We start from the raw sequence: 22521 nt of genomic DNA on the forward strand, positions 1-22521 counted from the left end.
TTCAAGGCCAGGTTGGATGAGGCTTTGGGCAGCCTGGTGTAGTGGAGGGTTTCCCCGTCTATGGCAGGGGGGTTGGAACTGGATGATCTTTGAGGTCCCTTCCAGCCCAAACCATTTTGTAATTCTATGATTCTATCAGTAAAGGTAAGTTTTGACTGGTTTGTTTTCTGCTGTAGACTTCATGCTTTCCTCTTAAGTTTTTATTCTTGCTGAATTAGACAAGAAATGTATAAATAAAAGTAGGAAGCGGTTGTATAATTAGAGTCCATCAAAACGTAAATGTTTCTCCAGAAGATTCAATTCAGATCATCTCAGCCAGCTGCACTGGCATAGTGCAGTTTCAGTCATCAGGCAAATTAAGCTGCCTTGGCCAAACGTGTTATCACTCCTCTTTCTGTGTGACTGCCTTTCTTGGATATTGCAAACTTGTGTCTGCTGAGAATCCCCTAGACATGGACTGCTGCACTCGTTTGCCAAGGCTGAAGTTTGTGAGAATTTGACTTTGTTCTTCCTCCTTCTCCTCCTCCCCTTCAGTGCAATTCATTTCCTTGGACTTCTCTTGGGGAAATCCAGCTACTCACCTGGGAGGTGGCTTTAGACAGCAACTGGAAGTTGGCAGTGTCTCCTGTCACACTGTTATTTTTCTGGAAACAGTTGTCCCATGAGTACTGACTATTCTGTTGAAACAAATAATAAGTTATCCAGAAAATAAGGCATTTTTCAGATTATAAAGCATCATAGCCTCTTATTATTCTGAACTTGGGAGGAAATTATGTGCTGAGACTAACAATTTATAGGTTCTTTTTTTTGAATACTATCATATACCATGGAAAAGGCAGTTTGGTGGGCTAATATTTTCTCTGAAGTACAATTGCTGATTTTGTTTCTAACTGAGTGCTTTTTGATAACTTGCTTTACAGTGAAGGTATTTCTAATTGCAGAAGGACTAAGAAGCCTTTTTTTCTGGGACATAACTGAGGAAAATATGCGTGCTTCTCTGTTCTCTCTAGCTTGTTCTCTAAACTTGGAATAGTCCTCGGAGTAAATGAGAAACTAGTATGTTTAGAAACCAAAACAAAAGCTAGAGCTAACAACAGTCAGCTGGGCTAATCCTAATTGCCTCCATTTCCTTCAGTGTGTTACTCCTCTTGAATCTTTTTCATGGACTATAAGCACATAGTGTCTTAAATCAGTGTGATCACCGCAATCTAAAACAAGATGACAGAAATGGAATAATTTTTCAAAGCAGAAAATTTGCTACTGTGATGCTCTTAGGAAAAACTCTATTGCACTGTATAGAGTCTTTCTCAAAGGTAATAGAAAATAATATTCTATTAGTTCTTTCTTTTCATTTTTCTGTAGTCCATCTCTGTATGCCTGTGCTCATGTTCTGAACAACTGCAGAGCGCACAAGCAAATCTTTATGATGAAATTATTGGCTATGTCATTAATATAGGTCTTCCTCCTCAATAATAAGACACCAAAACAGTCTGAAGATCTTTCAGAATATTCTCCCTGTAATGAATCCTAGTTATTCTGTTTGTTCCTGTCTCCTGACAAGCCAGAAAAACTCACTAGAAACAGCTGTGGACTTAGTTATAAACAACTTTTGCCTCTGTTTGGCCTCCTGCTCAACCAGAGCACAATGGTTGCACAAGACAAACCAATTCTGTTATAAGATGACTAAACTCCATAAGTGTATCTTTGGTGTACATAACTCTTGGAGTAAGCAGAATTCCATAATGGTGGGGGTTTTTTGCATATCTAACCAACCTGTTAACTCTGTATCTGCTGGATTCAAGCATAATGAAAATAAGCTGCTCTGGAGCTTTTCTGTTTGGATAGTTTAACTCGGACTAGTTCAGCGTTATAAGGAAAAGATATGTTTCTGTCTGAGTTGTTACACTTTGAGGTTGTCGAATAAGTAGAAGTTTCAAAGAAGACCATGTCTCTAATTCTATCACCTCTTAATATTATTTTCTTTTTTTAAAGTCTAGGGATTCCATCAAGTTGGATGACCTGAAGGCAGAGGTATCACCACGAATTTCAGCAGAGGATCTGATTGATTTGTGTGAGTTGACAGGACCTAGTCATTCCAAAACACCTGTAAAGAAAACAAAGTCTAGCAAGCCAAAGCTGCTGGTGGTGGACATTCGTAACAGCGAAGAGTATCCTTCAAACCTGAGTGCCAGCCTAGCCAGATCATGCTTGTATCAATTGCTTCCTCATTGTCTGCAGGCAATGAGATGTTAGAATGGTAAATGATGGAAAGGGATGTGGTGGAGGTACAGTGGGAGGACCAAAGGAAGATTTTTTTTTTTTTTTTTTTGTCATGGAGAGGCCTGGTTTGCAGAGAAGAGGACAAAAGTATTTTTGTCTTTTTATTTTAAGCAGTGAGTCTAGTGAAACAACTTTGTACCAGTAGCATGAGTGCTTTAATGCTACATTTTCTTATGACAGATGTTGTAAGCAGACCTTCCTCATTTAATACAACCAGTATTTTGGAAGGATATTGAAGCTTTCCAATTAAATGGAAGGGAAATGGAGAGTTGATAGCTTGTGTGTTTTGCTAATCCCTCAGTGGAAAATCAATTCCTATTGAGTACCTTCTTGCTACTGTCAGGTAATGCAGCCGTATGGCTGCCCTGGCTTATGTCCTCTAGCTACCTCATAATCAGAAAAGTCTTAAAGATATCTTGAAGCTATGTTTAGACCTTACTCATTTGTTCTTTTTCAAATACATATTTATTTATGTATGGAGTTGTTTTTTTTTTTTTCTGAAGTAGTGTAGTTATGGGGCTGGGTTTGTTTGGGTTTTGGAAAGAAAAGTTCATCTCACAGATGTGCTTTGCCAGGAATACAAATCTTTGTCAACATCCATCTGAAAGTGGGAATAATGATAAGATTTTATTAAAGGTAACTCTTGACATTATACCTAGTATTTAGGAATATACTTATTGTTGCTTTGTATCATTCTTTGTATCATTCATTCTATGATACATTTGATTCTATGATCATTTAAGTATTGCTCCTTTCATAATAGCAAAGGTGATGTAGATAGTTGTTTTTGAGGTAGATGAACTCTTAGCTTGCTATATCACAAGCTATAATTCTCAATGGACAAACAATAGAAAAACAACAAAAGAATCATGACTTTCAGTCCACGTTTTACTTTGAGAAAGGAGGAACATTCCTTTTACATATGTCTGGCTTGTTCTTAAAGATCTCCAATGACAGATTCACCGGGGTCCAAAAATCTTTGCTATTAGAAAAAATCTTCCAGAGTCTAACAAATGCTGCTAACACACTGCATGCATATGGGCAAAGTGTAAATTCTAGCCAATGAAGTGAATGGCCAATATTTGGGCTAAAATGTGTAGTAAAAATTTAAATAAATGTTTTCAACCTCATTTTTTTATCTAGTTTGTTAAAATACCACTGTAAAGGTAATGGTATATGCAGAAAAGCCCAGCCACTATTTTTCTCTATTAAATATTTAGCAATATTTGTGGCAAAGTGGAAAAATAAATACTACAGAATAGTATAATTGGACTGTTCTAAATTAAAACTGTTATTTTAAAGAAATTATAGTTTTATTGTATGCCAAACTTAAACGGGTAATGTGATCTACCGTGTAGATAAAACGGAATGGTCAAAGGAACATTAAAAAAAAAATTTTTTTTTGCTTGCATGTATTAATTTCATGCATTGGTTAAGAATTCCAATTAGGTAGAGATTCATGTGTCTAAGTATTTTGATGTTTTATTTTCTGGACTCCAGCGGCGTCTTCAAGGAGAACAGATTTAGATTAGATCTTAGGAAGAAATTCTTCAGTACGAGGGTGGTAAGACTTTGGAATAAATTGCCCAGAGAAGTTGTGGATGCCCCTTCCCTGGAGGTGTTCAAGGCCAGGTTGAACGGAGCCTTGAGTAGCCTGATCTAGTTGAGAGGCGTCCCTGCCCATGACAGGGAGGTTGGATTAGATGATCTCTAAGATCCCTTCCAGCCTGTGCCATTCTATGATTCTGTGATTCTTTACTCCTGGATCTAGATTGTTGAAAGTGTGGTCCTCTTTATTCAGGAAACAGTAAAAATGCAGGCTATTTTCTGAGAGATAATTTTTTCATCAAGAGATAATTTCTTCATCAAGAGATAATTTCTTCATCAAGAGATAATACTTTTTAGACTCCAGTTTAAAAGAGAAGTCCTTGGAATTAAAAACTATAAAAGGTTATTGTTACTGCATAGAAAGTTACTGCATACTGTGGAGTTAAATAAGGTTTCCATTTCTACATGCATCATTCTGTTATTAATTATTTAAGCTACTTCCTAGAAATCATCAAGGAGAATGCAGAAGGAAAGCAAGTAATTCAAAATGCCTAGGCTACAATCCTTGTGCTGAAAGGCCATTATCTGTGTAAAGTAATGGATTTATAAATATTATAATCAGTGTCAAAGGCAAGATGTTTGCTCACATGTTCCTATAGCTTTCGTAATAGCTTGACAATAGGTTCTAGTCTATTGTCATATTAATCCTATTCTACTCTAGCAGAGGGGATTCAAAATTTCAGTTATTTTAAAATCATTTGACTACTATGAAGTAAGTGGGTTTAGGAGGCTGTCTTTCATGTTACAAAATTTTATTCAGACTTTCCATTTATATTTCTTGAATGAGGAGGCACAGTGGAGAGAGAAAATCTCCATATCTTGAACAGTGCACTGTGATCACTGCTACTGCTGGTTTGGTCTGGTTGAAGTTTACAGCAGACTAAGTGTCCTGTCCTTTAAATAATGGGTGGACTTAAATCCTAATATACTCATCTGGTATTAGGAGTTAGAGAATGTCATGATTAAAAAGGCAGCCTGGTAGGTAGTAAAATGACCCCTTGAGTGAGTTAGTTTGCATGTCAGTTGTAGAAGAAAACATATGGTATATAGAAAGCTATGAAACTGTCAGCAGCTCTGAATATACATGGGAAACCATAGGACTACTGTGTTCAGTGTCCTGTTCACTCTTGCAGTAGGGAAACAGTCTTTGTGTTTGTCACATCTTCCTCGTCGTCCATGCCTGTCATGCTCAACTTCACTCTCACTTTGTTTTCAGTGTGATTTCAAAAAAAAAGCGTGAGAGGACTTTGAACAAGTATCAAACATGCTTCATATTTCATACTAGGATGCACTTGAAAGCTAAGGCATTGTTACGTGGTGAAGCTCATGTTGCAAGGCCAAGTGCTACTAACCCTTTTCCCCAGTAGACAGCTTTGTAACAGAAGACTTTCTAATGAAAAGGTAATATACTCAAAGTAGCGTCTCTGTTGGCCAGCGATTCGTTTAGGGCTCATTTCATTAAGCATGTTAGCAGAAATCCTGGCATCCTTCCGCTCCTGTTGGGAAAGTTATAGCTGCGTGCTTGTGGTCTCTCAGTCTGTAGCGCAAAATCTTGGCCTTTTTGTTAAGCATTCCAGTACTAAGACAATTAAGATGGTCACATAAGACTAGGGAGAATGTGAATGACAGCAAATATAGTTTGGGTCTGTCAAGTTTAGTACTAATGATATCAAATGTATTTATTTTTTAAATACTAGGTCACATTTCTCTAAGCAGTTAAGCATACTCAGTGGCATGAGTGAGAGCAACTAAATCTGACCAGAGTCTTTTTATGTCTAAATGATGATCGTTTCGGAACTTTTACCCTGGTTCGTAGCAATGAGAGTGATGTGGTTATAAATGGGCTTGGGGAAAGGGAATTGCCACAGATTAGTGAAAGAGGGGCGTCGTAGTTTTCCCCTTCAAAATAGAAACAAACTGACAACATTAATGAATGGTATATTATCATCTTCTGTTCTTTCAAATGTTTTCATATAGCTATGTTTTTCCTACACTGTAACAATGGCATGAGCTTTAATAAGGCCAAGTGCAGAGTCCTTCACTTGGGGTACAAAAACCCCAAGCATCGCTATAGGCTCGGGGAAGAGTGGCTGGAGAGCTGCCTGGCGGAGAAGGACCTGGGGGTCTTGGTTGACTATCGGCTTGATATGAGCCAGCAGTGTGCCCAGGTGGCCAAAAAGGCCAATGGGATACTGGCGTGTATCAAGAATTGTGTAACCAGCAGGAATAGGGCAGTGATCCTGCCCCTGTACTCGGCACTGGTGAGGCCACACCTGGAATATTGTGTCCAGTTTTGGGCCCCTCGCTTTAAGAGAGATATTGAGCTCCTGGAGCGAGTCCAAAGAAGGGCGACTAAACTGGTCATGGGGCTGGGAAATAAACTTATGAGGAGCGGCTGAGGAAGTTGGGGCTGTTTAGCCTGGAGAAGAGGAGGCTGAGGGGAGACCTAATTACAGCCTACAAATACTTGAGAAGGGATGGTGGGGAGGTGGGGGAAGGGCTCTTTACATTAGTGATGGGTGATAGAACAAGAGGGAATGGGTATAAGCTTAGTCAGGGGAGATTCAGGTTGGATGTTAGAAAGTATTTCTTCTCTGAAAGGGTTGTCAGCCACTGTAATAGGCTGCCCAGGGAGGTGGTTGAGTCCCCATCCCTGGATGTGTTTAAGAAAAGGGTGGATGAACTACTTAGGGATATGGTTTAATGGGGGATTAGGGACGGTTGGACTGGATGATCTCTAAGGTCTTTTCCAACCTAGAAATCTGTGAAATCTATGAAATGATGATCAGAAAGCTGAAACTGTTACATAAATCACGAGAAATGAATGCTAATATTAACCTAAGTCAATTAAATCTTACCTCCATTTAAGGCAGCTCCTTTATTAAAAAAGATTCTGGGATTTGGTCATAAATTAAACTAGCTCTCTGCAAGCACAGTAGTAAAGAGTGACTAATCTGGATATTTGACATTGTGTATATTTTTGCAGAACTTTGCTGTTTCACATCTCTTCAAAGCTGTTCTTGTTTATTATTGAGGAAGAGGAGTGTTCCAGGCATGTGTGTACAATCTATGAAAGTAATTCAGAGGTTTGTCAAGGTCATGGCACATTTTCAAGTTCATAAAAAAGCTAGGTAGTAGTGGTCCAACTTCATTTTTATTGAAGAGACTTTCACATTCAATATTTGTTCATAAAATCTCATTGAATCATCATCCTTTGAAAGTGAAGCACAAGTAACTATATCTGAGAGCTGCTGGCACTCTTATATTGTTTGCTTTTCAATACCCAATACACACTTGCTGTTAGTGGGACTGAGGCAGTATACTTGATGCTCATCTGGGAATCTAAGTGCATGTACATTAGAATTTCAGTTTGGATCAAAATTGCAGGGGCTTGGAGGGATTGACAGGAGATTTAAGGAAACTTTCCAATAATCCCTATTTAGATTTGGTTCTCATTGTAAGTACTTCATTCCTTTTGCATAACACTCCTTTGGAAGAGGTGCTCCAGCTCCTTGTTGGTATTTGGCTCCTGTTATCAGACTAGAGCTGATTTGAAGTAAAACCCACTAAAATATGTATACTGTAGATATTTGGTACTTAGCACCACGTTTCGTTCAGCAGATCAGTTTCTGTAGTGCTGTGCTATGTCCTTTATGAAACAAACGACTCTTCATTCTGTCCTTTTTTTCGATGTAGTGTCAGAAGTTGTTTTCTCCGTGTGAGTAAATAGTAAATGAGGTTTGTCAGAATACGCAAGCACAAAAGACCGACACTGTTGAAAGCAGGTTCATCCTACAGCCCTGTATGTACCACAGACTTCTCTGCCTTTCAGATGTCCTTAACTGATCTTCCTCAGCTTTAACCGTGGCCACATTTCTGGCAGCATCAATGTCCCATTTGCATCAGCATTTACTGCAGAAGGGGATCTCGTCCAGTGCCCAGCAACTGCCACACTCCAGAGCTTTAAAGGAAGAGTTGTGGTGATTGTAGGAAACGCAGTGAAGAACACAGCTGCTGTAAGTATGTTGCTATAACATGCATGTTTATACTTAGACGTGTATCAATGGCATGAATACAAACAGTAGTAAATATATGCTAGATTCTGAATAATTCAGATTAGTAACTGTGGGTATGAGGACCGGATTTGAGGGGATTTTTTTGTTGTTACTTTCTGCTTCTAGACAAATACATATTTCTCTTCAAGTGATCAACAGCTGAGAAAGTTGATGTTTTGAACTGAAATTATTTAAAGTTACTTTTTTCAGCTTTAAAATCTTGATTTTGGCATGTTATAGAAGTGACATCAGCACTTCTAATATCCATCCACTAGTAAGATCTCGTTTTCGAAACCGACTTGTGTTTACATTCCGTGGTCTTAGGAAGCACACACAAGGTAAGTACGATGAGGGCAGGTATGTTACGAAGCCCAAAGGAAATAAGATATAATTCATATTCCTGCTAATAAAAAACCAATGTATCGATTAGTTTTTTAGAATCATTTGGCTCATGCAGTTGTGCTCAATGAAGAGGAGAACGGTTCCTATAGAGAATGGTAACTTTGGTATGATACTTTTATTGTCAGAGCCTTTAACTACACAGGGACAATATTCAAACCTGCCTATTCCTTTTTATACCTTAATATTTGGTGCTGTTGTGAACAAACAGAATAACAAGTAGAAGTCTTTCTTTTGCCATTATTCCTCTCAGGTGAAGGAAAGTTATGTTTTTCTTTTTTTTTTTTTTTTTTTTTAAAAAAAAGACATGCTCTTGGGTGTGGTATACCTTTAGTTCACTACAGTTTCCTAAGCCTATTTACTCATAGGGCATGAACTGTAACCCTGATATGACAAGGAGGGCTGTGGACTGTTAAAAGGTCTCCATGTGATGGACAGCAGAACCATCAGCACAACAAATGTTGGAGTTTCTTATACATATGGGGAGTTGTAAGTAGCGCGAGAAACCCCTTTCATTAACATCTCTTTCATCATTTAGAAAATTAACTTGTGATGTGTATCATGTCTCTTAAATAGTAACAGAGAAGCCGTAAAAGAGGCTGTACAGCATATCTCAAATAGTTTCAGTCAGTGAGTATCTAGGTTAGTGCACAAGATCTGGGTAAGTCCGTGATAAATATTTCAAACTGTAATCAATCAGCTTGAATAATGACAATAGCTCACTAAATGCTGAATGCATAAATCCCCCTCCTCAAAGGATCAAGTGCAAAATGCATAAAATGCTAAGAGCCACATGGAGATTATTTAAATGGCACTTTACACGTTTGATGGTGGGTTATGCAGCTTCTTTCAACAATTACATTTTAAATCACTGAACATCCTAACTTATCTCAGTAAGAGCCCTAACCATTCACTACCGTTGTAAGGAATAGGAAGAGGAAAAAGTGCTTTGGTATTCACTAATAAGTGTCTTTATGGGAGATATCCCACATGCTACGAAGTCTGCCAATTTTCTGGCAGTTGTTTCCCAGGACCAGTCAGAAATGTTTTGTCTGAAACAAAGGAACACTGTAAGTATTCTGTCTAAAATAGAATGAAGGAACAACCTGAAACAAGTGTCTGAAGGAAAGAAAAGACAGGGGCTTTACAGTGTGGGTTGTAGGTTACACCATAGCTAAGAAGATACAATTTTCTCCTGTAAGGTAGTGGCACTTCTTAGGCAAACTTAGATTTGTTTTGGCTTTTAAATGTTTTGTTAAATGAAAATTGAATGCTTCCTTTGCACTGCAGCTAGAGAAAACTTTCAGTGTGCTTAGTAAGTGCAAGTACTTCAGTCGCCTGAGAGGGCACTGCCTTATCTTCAGACTCAGACTTTCTGCAACTGAAACAATGTTTACCTGGTTTACCTGGAATTGTCAATATTATAGCTTTCCGTAAAAGAGAAATTCTGCTATGCCTTATGATTTGCTTTTAGAGTTCTTGAAAGTCTAACTAAAGAGCGTAGAATTTTAAACAGCAGCAAAATACTGGATTGACCAGTTTGACCACAGATTAATTAAATATTGGAGCTTAAATACTGGTAGGGAGTCACCACCTCTATCACACCCTTAGAGTACATATAAAGCCAGCCTCAATTTGACTGTGTTGATAAAACTTAGAACTCTCTTCTTTTGTGGATTATTTTTTAAGGCAAATTTCAGTTTTACTCTGCCTGGCTGCATAGAACTGTCTGTCACTATTCATGAACTTACCCATTCCAAAAGTATGTAGCTTGAGGCTTGACAAGAATAGCTATTACTTTTTAAATTTTACTAGGTAATCCAATCACATGAAAAATTGCACAAGTGAATGCATGGAATTGAAAAAAAAAAATGTCCAAAGAAATGTTACAAGATGTTCAGCTTAAAATGTGTTTTTTCTAAACAGTTCTGTATTTCCAGCTAAAAAGGAATGAGCCACAAATTATACCCTCCACCATAAAGGAGAATTTTTCAGAAGCTTTCACTGGTATTTACTCCATTAAAAATATGGAGATTGGCAGTGTTAGATGTTTGCAGGAGAGAAGCGGGAGTAAGTGTGAAAAAACACTGATTATTTATGGGGCTATTTGTAATTAGAAGATTGGATCTTTCAATGGTGTTTCGAATTAGTAGCCTACTTGGCATCATTTGAATAAATTAAAAAAAAAAAAGCAAAGTTGAGCATACATGAACAGAGTAGGAACAGATATGTAGAAACAGTTTTTTTCCCTTTTTACGCTTCTTTTCTGTTTCTGTCTTTTGTATTTGATTTGGTGCCAGATAATAAAACATTTGAATTGGAATGAAAATGCTGTCTAGAACTTGATAGGCGAGAGGGAAAACTGAAAACTTCACCACAGCACTGGTTCCAGCAGGAGGCAAAGGAAGTGAGCCGCACCGCAGACTTCAGTATAGCTCTGGCTCCGGTTGAACACTTCCTTAGGACAGAAATAAAACAGGGTAATCCTGCTTGTTAAGCCGTTAAATTCACTCACCCTAAATGTTAAATGAATAGGTTGGCTGATGTACAAGAGCCGTCCAGAATGTGCCATTAGCGGCATAATGGTATGGTGAAGGGGAGCTTGCACTGGGCATCGTGTGCAAGGGGGGTGGTTAGTAGGTCGAGAGAGGTTCTCCTCCCCCTCTACTCTGCCCTGGTGAGGCCAATCTGGAATATTGTGTCCAGTTCTGGGCCCCTCAGTTCAAGAAGAACAGGGAACTGCTTGAGAGAGTCCAGCACAGGGCCACAAAGATGATGAAGGGTGTCGAGCATCTCCCTTATGAGGAAAGGCTGAGGGAGCTGGGTCTCTGTAGCTTGGAGAAGAGGAGACTGAGGGGGGACCTCATTAATGTTTATAAATATGGAAAGGGTGACTGTCATGAGGATGGAGCCAGGCTCTTCTCACTGGCATCCAATGATAGGACAAGGGGAAATGGATATAAGCTGGAACATAGGAGGTTCCACTTAAACATGAGGCAGAACTTCTTCCCAGTAAGGGTACCAGAACACTGGAACAGGCTGCCCAGAGAGGTTGTGAAGTCTCCTTCTCTGGAGATGTTCAAAACCCGCCTGGACGTGTTCTTGTGTGATCTGATCTAGGTGGTCCTGCTCAGGCAGGGGGATTGGACTAGATGATCCTTTGAGGTCCCTTCCAATCCCTGACATTCTGTGATTCTGTGATTGTGTGGTGGTGCCTGGCTCACGCTTCTTCTCTGCAGAATGTTCCTTCCTTTAGGCTGGTTCTCACTTTGTGCCAGCCTTTCTTCTAGGAAATTCTGGGCGCTCATTAACAGAGCAGATACTTGTTTGAAAGCAGCGGGAAACATCTCAATAAAAGGCATGCTGGAGTTGATAAACCAGATTCTGTTTTGATTTTTAACTTTTAAATGTGTGAAGTGGCAGCATCTCTTAAGTGAATTAAATTCCCCTTTCCCACATCCATTGATAGATAAGTACCTTTTAAATTCCAGTATGGGCAAGAGATCAGTGCAGCTGGGAGTGTAATAGTTAAACAGGAAACAAGTGCTCAACTGCAGCTTCTCATTTTGGTGCATGACAAACAGCATGTCTCCTGATTTTTCTTGCTTTCAAAGTCTGAGATACAGCAAGTGCAAAAGTGGATCATAGTTATGCATATGTAGGAAGGGGATTGGTTTGGGTCTTTTTTTGGAAGGGTGACGTTACTTCTTCATCTCTACTCCTTCAATCAACTTTGAGGTGTGAAGCCATTATCTGTTTCTGTTTCTAACTTTTTGTCTGTATTACCACAATGTTGACTGAAATTAGAACGGGAGAAATACCTGACCTGATATTAAATCATGCTCCAGCAACCTAATTTTGGCAGTGACACGCTTCTACTTGTGTGGTGTGGTTGTTTAATATATATATGTGTTTCCCCGGTGGTTTAATATATGTGTTTTATTGCCAATTAAATGTTATACAAAGTATACAGGACATATTAATCTGTCTAATAATTAGCAACTCTTATTTCTTGCCTTGGAAAAAGACAGTTAGATAAGCTGTAAGTCAAAGCTTAAAAAACATCTGTCTTTATAGCAAGGAAATAAATTCTAAATTGTAACTTCTGATTGTTAGGTTGATTGTTTTTTATCTAGATGAGTTAGGCTGCTATAAATACATTGTCTAGACAACTTCTACAACTTACTGAAGTAACATATTGCATCACAGTAGTGAATACATAAAATACATGAATTATCTCACATGCAAAGACAAGCAGTCCTGATTTTCCATGAGATCTTTCTGACCCTTTTCAAGGCGAGAGGGAGAGAGTCAAGTTCAAGATTCTTTCTGTATAAGATATTCCTAGCCTGAAGAAAAATAGATTTTTCTATATGAAAGTAACATTTCCCTTCTCTCAGCATACTACCAAAGATGCAGTTTTTCTTATATGACGGCTGAGACACATAGATAAAAGCGTCCAGTTACCACCAAATTTGTATGATTTTTTTGTCATCTTCCTCAGATCTTAATAATTTAATCTTTTTAAAAAGACCTTGCCAGAGAAGCAAGTCCCTGCATGCTGAAGCTGGTTTCTTGTTATAAACCTGTCTTAATAACACAAAGGGATACCCATGAAACTTCATAGGGTGATCTGAAGATTAGGCTTTGCATAGAATGCTAAAGGGCAGATGCATTCGTGTTTCTAAAGACAGATTTAACTAGAAGGGCCTAATGAAACTTCTGGAGTGAAAGTAAATAGAAATTAGGCAATAAACTTCTTGAGATGTCACCACTGTTCATCTTTTAAATTCTACATTTCCTTGTAAGTATTCTTTGCAGAAAAGTGATTGAACAAGTGGAATGAAAACTGAAGATATTTTCCCCTTGCAGGGGTGGAAGGGCTTCTTATGATTCCCAGAATGGCTTTTTTTTCATGTTTGTTTTGTTAAGGCATCGCCCTCCCTTCTGCATTCAGACTCAGAGCCTACTGGAATCATCAGGTGCCTCTTTGTTGCCTTTGTAGAGGAAGAGATGAAGCTTCTATTTTGAAGAGATTGAAAGGCTTAGTTAATCAGCAACAATCCTGCAGGTGGTATGTCTATTGAAGACATGGTAAAATCTTCATTATTTTATTCTGTAAAGTCCATATGATTTTATTTAGTATTTTTTATTGTTGTAACACAGGTTTTCCTTCATTGATGGAAATATAGCCCAGCTGCTGTTGCTCATACATTGCTCTTCACGTGGCCCAAGACAGACACTCGGCTACCAGCCAAGAGTTGTGTTATGCCGTTGTAGTTCTGCCTCTGGCAGTGGCTTTGGTTAGTTTGCACTCAATGCCTCAGGCACAGCAGAGATGACCTAAATATTTCCCCTTTCCAGCTAGGTATGAAAGAGGAAAAGAGGAAAATGAAAGATGGAGGCTCAGGAGCAGAATGTGTGTTCCTTTTCCTCTTCTGAAGTAGGTGCCAAGGAAAGCAGGCTATTTCTAAAACTCCAAATAGATTCTCTTCTTTAATCTTTAGTGAGACAGACAGAGTAATTGGAAACTTTAGTTGGTTGATGTAGACATTGTTTGTCCCATCTGTGTGCCTTACTACACAGACCTTTGGATGTTCCTGAGAGGAACATCTGAGAGGGGGATTGAGTGGTCATCAGCTTTACCTATCAAAATATGCCTGACTTCTGGGAAGTGCTGGCAAGCAGAATCTCAACTCTTCTCAGCTATCTGGGAGATCTGTAAAGACAGGAAAGATGGGACATAGTGAATCTGAATCCTGGAGTGGTGCTGTCAGGCTCCAGAGTTTCCTTCAGACATGTCAGTCTTGACTGTGGTTATACTGTCTTTGGGGCTGCATCTCTGAAGGAGCACCCTTGTCCTATTACGAGCTTGCGTGGATTGGGTTGTATCCATATTGCTTAGGGCTACCGCATTATAACACAGAATTACCACTTTCTAGAGCTGTTTTTCAGCTGTGAGACAGTGTTTTATATTTCCTGCTCTTCCAGTTCAGAGAACCTGAAATAGAGATGGTAATGACCTAATAAATGAGTGTTATAGGTCCAGGAGACTTGTGTGAGGACATTGCCAGCTAGAATGGTATTGGTGAAATTGGCAATTCTAATATCCATACTGCTTCTCTGGGGCAGACATTGTTTTGCTTTTCTCTAAACTGTATCTGAATCAGCTTTTGAAGAGGACTGACTGCTACAGGAGGGAATGTGTCCATTGTGTGCGAGGTCCAAGGACATTTGTCCAGGAATTTAAGAAGATACAGGACAAAACTGGCAGTGTAGGCATGCCCTTAGTAGTATGTAAGAGCTTGTAGTTTCTATATAGATCTGCCACAGACTTCCTAATCAGCTGTCTGTGGTTAAGAAAAAAAAAGATTCCAGCTGGGTAGCATTAGTAAAAAGTATTGCAAATCACAAAGAAAGATTTTCCACTACCAAGTATTTCTTTGAATGTTTTTTTCAACATCTAGGACAATTATTAGACTTGGAGGGGGTTAGAATCTTTCAGAAAGACTCGTGCTTTCTTTTACGTATTCAAGCCAACCGTTACACATTTTTTTAAAAATACATATTTCTGTTCACTAACAGCTTTTTTTATTTTGTGTTGAATCAAAAATAGAATAGGTTTGCTTTCTGCATTTTAATTTTACGATCCCTTCAGCTGTATTGGGTGCACTGGATATATTTTGGTCAATATAAATTAGCTGTATTACAACAACTAAATGGAGTTTTAATTTTCAAGTGCTTGCTGTCAGCTGGGTTGTTTGTTTTTTTTTAATATATCATTTCTAAGTGGAAAATTAAAAATGCAGGTGTTAAAAAGTTATTACTTGGAAAAATTTGAGTGTTTACTCTTACTTTCATTCTCAGTAAAATATATTCTAAAACCAGCTCTTAAATACCTGCTTGTGTAGGCTTATTTTCAAATCTTTGCATATGACTCCTTTAAGTTACTGCTGTATTTTTGAACTGATGGAATGGAAGGTGCTCCTTTTTGGCCAGGTCTGTGCATGGAGAATTTTTCCTTGATCTTGTTATAGCAGTAAGTGCTTCTTTTTTTCTCACTCTCCCCTCTCTATTTCCTTTCTTCCTTTTTTTGCTCTTTTTCACTTTATTTTTTTCATAGTATGTGTTTGCACAAAGTTTCACTTCTTGTGTTTTGTACTTCTGTTTAGTTTATGCTACTACTGTAACCATTAACTAGGCACTGTTTCGTTGATATGGAGGCTTTAGGTGCCTATCTTTCCCTTCATGTTAAAGGGCCATTTCATTTATCTGGAACCCTTTAATATCAGAAGTAGCAGACTAAAAATAATCTTGTGTGCTGGGTCTGCGTGTGACATATGGAAAGTGATGTTTTAAAAAGCTCTGGACTAATCACCTGGGCTATGGTGTGCGTTCAGAGTGGTGAACTCTGACTGAAATCATACAGCAAAATAGACTGCAGTCCCTGAGAGGTTTGTGTAGTGTGTGTTTACATATGAAAAATTAACAAGAATCATAGAATCCTAGAATGGTTAGGGTTGGAAGGGACCTCAAAGATCATCTAGTTCCAACCCCCCTGCCATGGGCAGGGAAATCCTCCACTACACCAGGTTGCCCAAAGCCTCGTCCAACCTGGCCTTGAACATTGCAATGATGAGTACTACAAAATTTGGTTAATATTGTTCCTCCAGCTTCCAAAGTATCTCTCTTCTGACTCTTCGAGTGCAATATTAACATTTATACCCTGGTAACATTTGTCACAGCAGTCTTTTTTGGTGTTCTGGTACAGTATGTTACTCCTCCTTCCCTCCCAACTTGCTGTTTAATTACAACCTGTCACAAGAACGTCTGTGAAAGTGAATAATGTGTACATAGCAACCCTGATGGCTATCCCCAAGGGTGCTGGGAATGATGCTGCTCAAGCTGTGTTGTGTTATTAAACTCTTTGCTGCAGACAGTCTGAAAATGTGATGTGCTTGGTGTAATACATTCAGCACACTTGAAAGCTGTAATATTACTGCTTGGGACAGGGTAGTAGAAACATTTTGATAAATGCTCCAGTGTGCAGATTATTAAGATTCTTGATTGTCCTTAAAGGAGCAGTCCTGTTATGCTGTTTATATTGAGAGCAGCACCAATATAGGGTAAAATGTTTAATATTTGCCCAAATTTTAATACAAATTTGCTGTGATCTTGTCTGTCTTTGAAAGCCTGTCTTCTTGTATCTGCATGAGAGAGTCTTAGCTAACTGCTTTCAAATGCAAATTACAATTTTCTGGCTCAGTTATACTCACCAGGAAGGGTGTTTTATGTGGAATTGATTGATACATTGCTCAATAGAGAAACTGTTTCCAAAGACTTTACCAAAGCCATCACGTAGCAGTCACTAAACAAGTTGCTCACATATTCATCCTTTCATATATAATATTTGCTGTGAAAGTAGCAAAAGGAAGTTCAATTTAAAAGCTTGATGCAGCAAGTAAAACCACAGTAACTGAACTTTCTTGGGAAGTACATTTTGAGGAAAGTCCACCTGAGGCAGAAGGGAAAATGCTTAAACTCTTGTAGCATCCCTTTAATCCTCTACCAGATAAGCATAACTCCCTTTACCCCAAGTATTGTTGTTGTCTAATGAAAACAGAAGCATTAGAGAGGGCTGTGATCCATTGGTGCTAAGGGGGAACAGATCTGTTTCAGAAGAAATGTCAACACAAGGATTTGATAAAGTCGAGAGAGTACAATCGCCTTATAAATTACAGAGGTTCATTTCTATTTAAAGTCAAGCTGTATAATGGAAATTTAATCGTGCACTACCTTTATATGTTTCAATAACTCTCTTTAAAATGTAGGTGGTTTACAGGTTACTAAGGATCATGTAACCCATTTGCTTATCTCCTCACCATGTTATCTTCTATCTTAAGAACACCTCTGTAAATTAGATTATTTAGTGGACTATAAATTACGTATTCAGGTGCCTGTTATTAAACTTCTAGTTGACACTTTTTGATGGCTTTTATAAAGGAAGTGGAGTCCATGTGTGAAGTCCAAGGTGGCAGTTTCTGCTGTAGAAAGTCTGTGGCATTAATTCAGAAGAGAACCTTGGGCTTTTTTTGATGCGTGACATTTTGTTCTTTTTGGATCATTGATTTTTTTTCAACTTTTTAGGAAGTATTGATTTTTTTAATCTTTCTTGATTTCTTGGATTTAAGTTACTGATAAATGAAGGTCACATTGGGGAGGAAGTCTATGTAGCTATTTCAAATAGTCCTTTCTCTCATGCCCCTTTATCAGTGCACAGGCCAGAAGAATAACACTTTCATGTGTTTTGAAAATACTGGCTTCATACAGTATGTTTTGGCAGGAAAAGATACCAGCTGGTGTTGGAACATTTCAGAAACGTGATGAATAAGTTCCCATTCTTGTCTGTGACAGACTCGTCTATCTGGGAGAGGAAGGCACAAACATGTACTGGTGAACAGAACTATAAAAAGTCAATTAATTAGGAAGACTGCAGTGCTACTAAGATGACTACTTCTAAATCTACTCTTTACCAAAAGTTCTACTTTCAGTGACACAGTGAGGGAAGGCAGAAGGCAAAACTAGGAATGTCTCTAATTGGATCAAATCTTATTATCCTGTGAGTTAAACCTTGACACTCTTCTTTGCAGCATGGGGACAGGTGTGTGTGCAAAGCTCTTGTAGGCTGATATTTGGAGGTTTATGGCAGCTCTCAGCTTATGGCCATGTATATTCCTCTACACCCCTGACTTGCAGCTAATTCCCACATTAGTGAGGTACCAATTCCCTTCTCGCTGGACTTTCCCGGGCTGGATGTCCAGATGCAATATTTTGAGCTGTATTTGCAGCCTTTCTTATTGAAGCTGTGTAGACAACTGCAGACAGTTCTGGAAAAAAAGGCAGTTTGACTTGTGGTATATCATCTTGTCATGCTCTTGTGCTTTGTGCCTGTCATTTGCTAACATCCACAGATTCTGCAGGGCTTGCTTCACAGAGGCCCTGCAAGAACCAAGAGATTCCTCACCATAAGGTTATAAACGAACCTCTTGTCATATGCAGTGAAGAAAATCTATTTCCAGCCATACCTTGCTTACTAAAGCAATTCTAAAATATGGTGGGACGTAGGCATTAATGCTCAAACTCTAAATATGAAGCATTTGTTTGCATGTTTTCTTTTCAGATTACATGGAATGGTAGTTACTATGGTTACAGTGTTCAAACAATTGGAGCAGAGTTTACAGTTTATTATCTGAAGTGTAAAATTATCAGCAGACAGAGAGCAGAACCTCTCTGCTGACACATTGTACTCAGCGAATAATGTGCTGGTTCCTGTCAGTCGGAACACTTGTTGCCATTTTTCATTTCTGCCAACTGTGAGCAGCACTGGTGTCCAAGACAGGGCACCATCCATTAGTCACAGGTGGAGAGCACTGTGAGGTGACAGATATGTACATATGAAGTAGAGATGTCTGGTAGGAGTATTTCACTAGAAATACATACTATTTTTGTACCTCATGGTATGCACAGCTGAGTGCTATTTTTGACAAAGAGGAATATCTTTGTCTCTGTTTCACTATACATCACATCTTTATGGACTGTGATTACAGTGAGAGGTAGTTGGACTCTTAGTGATATCTCTGTGCATATTACAACACCTCTGCATCAGAGAGCCTCTCTAAAAGCATGGCATTTGGTTTTTTTTTCATGAAAACTGACATCCACATATGGTCTAACTTTACTATTAGCTGTTTTGATTGTTCAATTGTGGGGATTTTTTCATTTGATCCTTTGAATCCTGCCCTGACTGACCGAAACTAATGGGGGAAGAGATGATTAAACTTACTTTTGGTCTTCCTTAGGCAAGTACCTGAAACAAACATGACAGCCTAAATCTCCTGACTGATCCACTGTGAGCTCTCATTCTGCCTTGACAAGTCCTCGGTGGTTACAGAGCATGTACTAGTTGCTCACTCTCTGGTTAAGTCCGTCCTGAAATACAGAGAAAGGAATGCAGTAGCTGTGTTTGACACGTAAGAGGACAGAAATTAATTCCTTGCATATATAAAATACCTTCAGTGTGAAGCAAAAGTTCTGGCTATGAAAGTTTAAAACTTTGCTACTATGAACTTGTGTGTTAAAGAGATTATTTCAGGACTTGTACTTGATCAGGTAATTGTGTAGTACATCTTGTTCTGCCTTAGTATCTGTAATGCTATGAAAGGTAATTAGAAGGAATATAAATGTAAAAAGAAATCTCATGTACTAAGTTTGGATGGGGTGCCTACTGCTGTTCTTGAGTTTGCAATTTAGTTGTTTGTGCAAAGTTAGTTACTCAGACATCATGCTTGCCCTGGGTTCTGCAATAGTATCACAAATCATTTTAAAGGATCAAAAAGGTAATTAGGGATGTTTTACATAGCCCATTTGGAAGCATTCGATTTTACAAATGGTACTAATTTGTCAATCAAGTCAAAGCAAGAATCTCAAAGATTGGGATGGTAGAGCAGTCTTTTTCACAGTTACTGGCAACAAGGTAAAACTATTGTAGTTTCTCTCGGACTAATCCATTTTCATACCTTGCTTTTTAATGTATTGCAATCAGTATTTAAAAGACAAGTTTGACATGTGATACACAAAATATTGCTCCTTTGGTTTTGGATTTTTATACATCATTTCTGTTATTTTGATTTTTTTAAAATCATCATTGTTATTATTTTGATACACAAAATATTGTTTCTTCATCATGAAAAGTTGCTACACGGAAACTGACAACTCCTGTGTTTGGTTTATGGAATTAGTTAATTGGGGAGAGAGGCTTTCAAGGACTGAGGCGGGGGGTGTGCTTGCAGTATGTAATCTGCCTATGGGCAGATTGGGGGCAGGCAGGAGAGAGTGCAGCTGCCAGACCCCAAATTCATATCTGATATCTGTGAAATCAAGTCATGTCGGACAAGTTGAGCAGGTAAGTAAATGACTGATGACTGTACCATCAAACTGTGATGCCTTTCCACCTGGGAAACTGCAGAAAACAGCTGTGAGTTAGATTAATGCAGAGAAAAATATCTGTCATTTCATGCTTTGAGAGGAGTTCCGGTGATTACTCTGACATTAAATAATCCTGTTTGAATGAGGTAAAATCCTGCCTAAGCAGAGATAAATAAAGTTCAGGGTTATCAGTGTGACAGTTTCATGACCACCAAATTCATCCCAGCTGTTTCAACACACAGGCCTGGATTCCTGTGTTGGACTAGTTGCTGCAACAAAAGAACTTCTAGGATCCAGTACTTTTTTCTTTCGTTGAACTTTCCTTGCTTAACACAAAGTTATTTCAGTTTAAGGACTATAATATGCAGTGTGCTAATGATACGTTTGTTTCAGTTTGCAGCTCATCTAGTGAAAAACAAGTACCCAAGGGTCTGCATCCTAGATGGAGGAATCAACAAGATCAAGCCAACTGGTCTCCTCACTGTTCCTTCTCCACAAATTTGAGTGACTATAAACATTCAGGACAATCTATCTGAATAGGGAGATCTTAACCATACAACACGGATATCCTGAACCCAAAGGGCATTATGGCATCTTTACTGTACAAGCTATCTTGATGATCAGTGTCTTATCCTGCAGATCTAGCACACAGGAGCTTTGCATTTATGCTGTGGTATAGAGCTTCAGTTGGAACAGATGGAAACTGTGAAGCCTCAAGCTTTCCAAGAAACCACTTTCAGCACTGATGTAGTGCACAACTGGCTGAGCAAGTCTGAATGGAAGAGTAACTCAGCTGACATTTGGTACCTTACAAATATTTCTGCAGAACAAAATAAACTGGCACTTCATGGCTGTAGGCTGCACTTAAATAGATTACTTTTCAAAAGTATTTTACTGTGAATATTGAAAGTAACAAGCTGAAACTGTACCCTGTGTGTATCCTGTGAAAAAGTGTGTTCTCTAATATTTTAAAGAGTAATTGCTGTATCTTGTGACCTGCTTTCTTTTTGAGAAAGCATTTTTTTCATCTGGATTGGAAATAAAGATGTGTCCCAGATTGGAAATCACTGTAAGAGCTGCTGCTGAGTCAATCTGTACCGTATCATATCCTGCAGAAGTGGAGAAGGCCTGCTCCTCCGTGGAGAATTTAACATTCAATTACTGTAAACACAGCAAACACAACAAATTCTGAAACAATTACATTTACCAGAAAGGTAGGCTTTTGACAATACTGTGTCTTATGACTATAGATCAGTTATTCCACAAATAATAGTGCTTTTCCATTTTAGAAGCTCGTGCCTTAGAAAGAAACAATGCAATTTTAATTTTCATATGAAAACATTCTAGAATAATCATATTTGTATGAATTGGAGGTACTGAGTTTTCTTTGATTCTCTATTCTTTCAGCTAGTGGTGTCAGGCGTTTTTTTGAAGTCCTCTTTCTTAAACATGAATTTTAAAACTGACAGATTGAGACAGCAAACCCGTTTCTAAACTAAACTGGATGCGAGTGCTGTAGATGAGTGAAAGCAGGCTTCCACAAAGGGCATAAGGTGACTGTGCACCAGAGATGTGGAAATTGCTTTTGCAGTAAGAAGGCAAAAGTATTGAAAGCACCAACAGAAACAGGAATTGGCATCTCTCTTGCTAAGAAGCTAAAAATAAATTTGATTCAGACAAGTACCAACTTTCAGGAGTTGTTAAAAAAAAAAAACACCCACTCTAATTTCTTCCCCTCAAAAGCCCAGGTTAGCTTTCCTAGCATGTCAGGTCCATTACTCTAAAAGTAACATGGGGGAGAAAAAGACTTGGAAAATAAAAGAATCTGCCTTCAAGAATGCTACTTGAAAATAGTTCCTTTAATCCAGAGAAACCAGTTGTGGTAATGTAAGACTGACAGTATGGGTCTGAAATTAAATGGGAATTGGAAGAATTTATTTTAGAAGAAAAGAAACTTTTAGATTTCTCTTTCTGTATTTTTAAAGATTAGAAACCTGGTGTGACGTGAGGCTTAATAATCACTGAAGTGCGGGGATTAAAATGTATTTTGTAAAATGAACAGAATTATACCAAAGATCTGTTCACCTGCGAATTTGACACCATGTTCTTTATTAGAGCATCATCTGGGACATGGCAATTTGCACAATACAGTCTCACTGTTAGGGTAACACAGATTTTATTTGCTCTGGATGTG

At 38.5% G+C, this 22521-nt stretch overlaps 1 protein-coding gene across 3 annotated transcripts in view; it reads left to right on the top strand.

The window, feature by feature from the left end:
* The window catches only part of TBCK (TBC1 domain containing kinase), a 107518-nt gene extending 86204 nt beyond the window's left edge, over positions 1 to 21314 (top strand). For 2 of the 3 annotated variants that reach the window (XM_086611873.1, XM_086611874.1), the window contains exons 24-26: positions 1993 to 2168; positions 7745 to 7904; positions 20721 to 21314. In XM_086611873.1, the coding sequence (XP_086467999.1) occupies positions 1993 to 2168; positions 7745 to 7904; positions 20721 to 20831 (447 nt within the window). In that variant the 3' untranslated portion in view covers positions 20832 to 21314. Of the gene's footprint in view, positions 1 to 1992; positions 2169 to 7720; positions 7905 to 20720 lie in introns of those variants that run through there. The other variant, XM_086611877.1, reaches the window with a different exon arrangement.
* Positions 21315 to 22521: the final 1207 nt, after the last annotated feature.

The sequence above is a fragment of the Tauraco erythrolophus genome, chromosome 5 (genome assembly GCF_009769465.1).
Source record: "Tauraco erythrolophus isolate bTauEry1 chromosome 5, bTauEry1.pri, whole genome shotgun sequence".
NCBI lineage: Eukaryota > Metazoa > Chordata > Aves > Musophagiformes > Musophagidae > Tauraco > Tauraco erythrolophus.